Raw genomic sequence first — 4,483 nt, 5'->3', positions numbered from 1 at the left:
TTATTAGTTGCTTCAACTCACTGTCTGGTAACAACAGAATTATTGAATCCTATATACTACATAGTTGTTATTCAAAGATAATGATACTTTTCCCATTCCATGTAATATACTACATAGTAGTTATGGCATCCACATGAATATGCTATAAGATCATTTGTGCAACTCAAAGACCAAAATCTGAGCTAGTATCAAGATCCTATTTTCACACGGTCCCTCATCAATAAATTATCCCACTGTTCCCACGCCAATGTTCTTGATTAGCATCACATTTTATGTGCTCACAGAATTCAAGAAAGAGTTACTTTGCATTTGAACCAAGCCACAACCGAAGTTTAACACCATCATTTCGAAATATTCGGTTCTAAAGATATCCAATTTAAGCTATAGGTTTATTTTAGGCAATCAAGTATATTTTATAATTCCTGAACCTAATCATCAATCTGCACAACATAATTGAGCACCGTCAGAATACAAATTTATTTCAACAATCTTCCGGTTAACACCAAATTACACTTACACCCAAACATACAAACAGAAAACAAAAAAAAAAAAAAGAAAGAAAAAAGAAAGGGAAAGGAAAAGGAAAATGAACACAAGCAAATTAGGCAAAATTAACACAATTATTTCCGGCTATCGTAGTCAAGAACTTCATTATCAGTAACAGACCTCGAATGCTGAACAATCGATCGACCAATCGAATTGATCCAGTCCTCCTTATCCTTCTCCGCGTCGGCGATGAAATACATCGTCTCGCTCCTGGTGGACAGCTCGAACGCAAACTGCCGATTAAGAACATCCTCCGCGCCCTTGACGGTGAGGCAGGAGGCCACCGGGATGACGCCGCGTGGCCTGGATGCGCGGGTGACGGTAGATTCCTTGAACCAGAAGAGTTTTCCTTGTTTCAAGACGAACCAGCGGCGGCGCCAAGTCTTGATATACTCGCCTTGCTTGGTGAGCCATCCGGCGCGTTCAGGGTTGGACCAGTACTCGACGCCGTCGTAGTCCTCCTCCGCCTGAGCGTAGCCCATCGCGGCTCGCCATAGGCTCGCCATGGACGATTTGTGCGGTGTGATTGGATCGATGCGAGACAACCAATGTGGGAGGCGTCAGAAATCAGAATGGGGAAAGGAAATGGATGGAACTATAATAATATCATATCATCTTTGTTTTAATTTGATTCCTAAAAAATAAAAATTAAAAATTAAAAATTTGCTTCCTAATCCTTCGTACACATTATTTAGAGCCAGCGTGTTTGGGATTGTAAATTAATCGTTTGATAAAATTTTAGGCTACGTGTTTTGTGATGCGGTAATGTTTTGTGATGCGGTAATTGAATGATTAATAACTCGAATAATTAGTTATTTGAGTTTGGTGTAATGTTATAAAGTAGGATAAATCTGTTGTTCATTTTTTTATTTTTACTCTGCTGTAGTGTGTATATATATAATTATGGGTTGTTTTTTCTGCAATATAGAAAATCAAGTTCGGATAAAAAGAGTGATTCTCAATACATGGGTGACGTGAAGGTTTAGTTAACCTTTCTTTAAGTGGCTCAATCCCTTCCCGCCTTTTTTAGGTTGGTTTAACAAAAATTCTACCAAACGTGAGATTGAGGCAATTTAGAACTCATTATCCTTTCTAATACCAGGTACCAAACGTAGCCACGATTCAAGTTTAAATTTTATAATATTTGGTTCGTTGACTCAAACTTTACCATTTTCAGTTCGTTGTCTCGTGAACTAGCTCGTTAGTAGACCCTTGAGTTTGCTCGTAGATAAAACATAATAGTTTTCATAATTGATTTTTCGATTTTACATTTTTACTTGTGATAAATATATCAAAATCAATTAAATGTATCTATTAAATGAAATTATATCTTTTAATAAAAATATCATATTTTTCACTAAATATAAATTTTAGTTTTTAATGAACTCAATGAATATTAAAATTTGATTCCCCGAAAATATATGGGTTTGGTCCAATTCGAACCCGACAAACGATACTTAGGAAAATGTCCCAAAATTCACTAAGCCTTATTATAGATATCAGAGCTCAAGCTTAATAAAAGCCCAACTAATATGAAAATGTAGTGGATATGATCCAAGCCCTAATTGCTGAGCCCACTGGGCAGAGCCCTGTTTGGATAGGGAACACGACCGACCCGAACCCAATAAGAGGGGCCTTGAGAATCAGAAACACTTGAGGATCTACAATAGATAAAGAGTCCCAATACATTCGGGATTAGGATGAAGCTATTAAGTCGGCTCAGAGTTCTAGCCGTCATGATAATTGAGTTCTACTTAATCTAGCCTCCTACCTTGAGTAAAGTTTGGCCCTAAAAAGAATTCTACTCTAACAAGGTAACTTACCCCTCCAGCCTCTATAAATACCAGGTATTTCTTATGATTTTACATATTCACTTTTGCTCACGCATTCACTCACTCATATTCTCTTGTTCTCTGAATTTTAATGTGCTCTTCATCTTGCAATGACTTAAGCATCGGAGGGGTCACATCGAAAACACCTTCGGCACCCCCTAACGAAGTTTCTGTCTGTGCAGAATAACGTCACGCCCGACCCGACCCAACCCTCTTTGTGGGAGATTTGAAGATCCGCTCTACTAGTCCAAACCCGAGGTAAATTTTTGGTATCATCAATTGGCGTCGTCTTTGGGAATATGAAGAAGAAAGAGTTGAGATGGCTAACGAGAATAGAGGAAATCCTCCTATCGACCCGGCAGTACTGAATCAACTGATTGTCGCCTCTATGGAAAGAGCGCTAACAGATAGGGAGAGGGCCAATCCACCTCCTCCCGAACAGGATGTGCAATTAGAAGAAATCAAAAAGCTTAAAGAGGAGATGGAACTCTTGAGGAAAAATCAGTCTGGGTATCTAGCCGCACCAGTCCGAAACGTCCCCTTTTCTCCCGAGATATTGGAAGCGGAGCTCCCTAAAAACTTCAAGTTTCCACATATAGGGGAATACAATGGAAAGGGGGATCCGGAGGAGCACTTGTCTCGTTTCGAGAATGATGCATTATTTCATAGGTATTCCGATCCGATCAAGTGTCGAGTCTTCCTCACCACTCTGATAGGGCCGCCCAAAAATGGCTTAACCTACTTCGTCTAGTGGATTGATAAGTATGTTTTTTTGCATTATTTTGTGTTATTTTCATGTTTAGTTTGCATGATTTTGTTGTGTCTCATGAGTATTTTTTGTTTTTATTTATTTATTATTTCATCCATGCTCATATGCTGCATGAGGGGCGGCAAAAGACGGCTTTGCCCATGAGTTAGCGATCAAGCGGAAAAGGACCCGCTGGCTTCTTTTCTTTCTAGAGCCCCCAGATCTGTTCCAGGAAAGGGATAATGTGCAACTTCAAGTTGTCAATTATATACTTTATGTCAAGTACCTATTCAACTAGGTCGGACGCGCGCTCCACCTGAGTGTGAGCGGATATTTGATAGAATCTGTGATGAATATTCCTTGTTCTTGCTTTGGTTTTCTAGTTCTACCTATGAATGAAAAACAATCCTTGGCGTAGCTTATGATTTATTATTGAATTGAATCATCGTGGTTCTAGTATGAATCTGAGGTTTTAATTGGTATGGGAACCACTGAAGGTACTAAAGAAACAAGAACAACAACTACTAATTCATCCGCTAAGATACTCCCAAAAAGTCGAAAACTAAGTGATAAGGGCTTTGTGAAATCTTCTAAGATGTTAATGGGTAAAAGAATTGAAGTTGGCAATCGACCGCTCTACCACTGAGCTATTGAGACGTGTTTTTTTAAGAATTGGTTTGCTAAATCGACGCACAATCTTATGGGGCGAATCCCATTCTTGTGAATGATGAATAGGAATAGAAAAGTGGACAACACATATCAGACAAAAAATCTTTGTGTGAACAGGTGAGAACCTTGTGAATCACTATACACGTTCTTATAGAGATAAACGCTCTTTCACATCTTCTTAACCCGAAATGGATGGGGAGAGGAAAGGTTCCTTTTTTTGAGGGTACTCCCGGGAACAGTTACATTTCATTTTCCTCGGTTTGAATGAAGGAACATTGAAGAAATCAAGAATTTAGAGCAAGAGAAGAGCCTAAAGAATGAATTACGGAGCAGCAATAGTAAAAAAAATTATTTTTGATGTTAGAGAGAACCAAATTCGATCTACACCGTTCAAAATAAATTTCAATATTTTTGAAGGTGTTGTCCAAATTTGAGCTCGATCCGACGGCTAGAACTCGAGATATGATTTTTTCAAGAAAACTGCGCGCTGGGAAAAAAAATCAGGCGCTTAGGCGCTGCGTCTGTGAAAAATTAATTCATGGGGCAGAAGTTACCTCGCTTGAGCGGCAACTTCTAGTCGCTCGATCGAGAGATCGCAAAAAAAAAAGAATTTTTGAGAATTAAAACTCTTGACTTTTCGGGCTTTATTTCTTAGGCTTTATAAGGCATATAAATACAGGATTAGAGA

At 38.7% G+C, this 4,483-nt stretch overlaps 1 protein-coding gene across 1 annotated transcript; it reads right to left on the bottom strand.

Annotated features, from left to right (window-relative positions):
* Positions 1 to 453: 453 nt before the first annotated feature.
* Positions 454 to 1,151, bottom strand: LOC140866548 (pleckstrin homology domain-containing protein 1). Its single transcript, XM_073271564.1, has one exon. The coding sequence runs from the start codon at positions 1,050 to 1,052 to the stop codon at positions 621 to 623; it is 432 nt and encodes a 143-aa protein (XP_073127665.1). The 5' UTR covers positions 1,053 to 1,151; the 3' UTR covers positions 454 to 620.
* Positions 1,152 to 4,483: the final 3,332 nt, after the last annotated feature.

The sequence above is a fragment of the Henckelia pumila genome, chromosome 4, assembly GCF_033568475.1.
Source record: "Henckelia pumila isolate YLH828 chromosome 4, ASM3356847v2, whole genome shotgun sequence".
In the NCBI taxonomy this organism is placed as follows: Eukaryota; Viridiplantae; Streptophyta; class Magnoliopsida; order Lamiales; family Gesneriaceae; genus Henckelia; species Henckelia pumila.
This window is presented reverse-complemented; position numbering and strand designations above follow the sequence as displayed.

Bases quoted from the DNA above. Each gene is read 5' to 3' on its own strand.
- LOC140866548 (XM_073271564.1), bottom strand. From the start codon at position 1,052: ATGGCGAGCCTATGGCGAGCCGCGATGGGCTACGCTCAGGCGGAGGAG.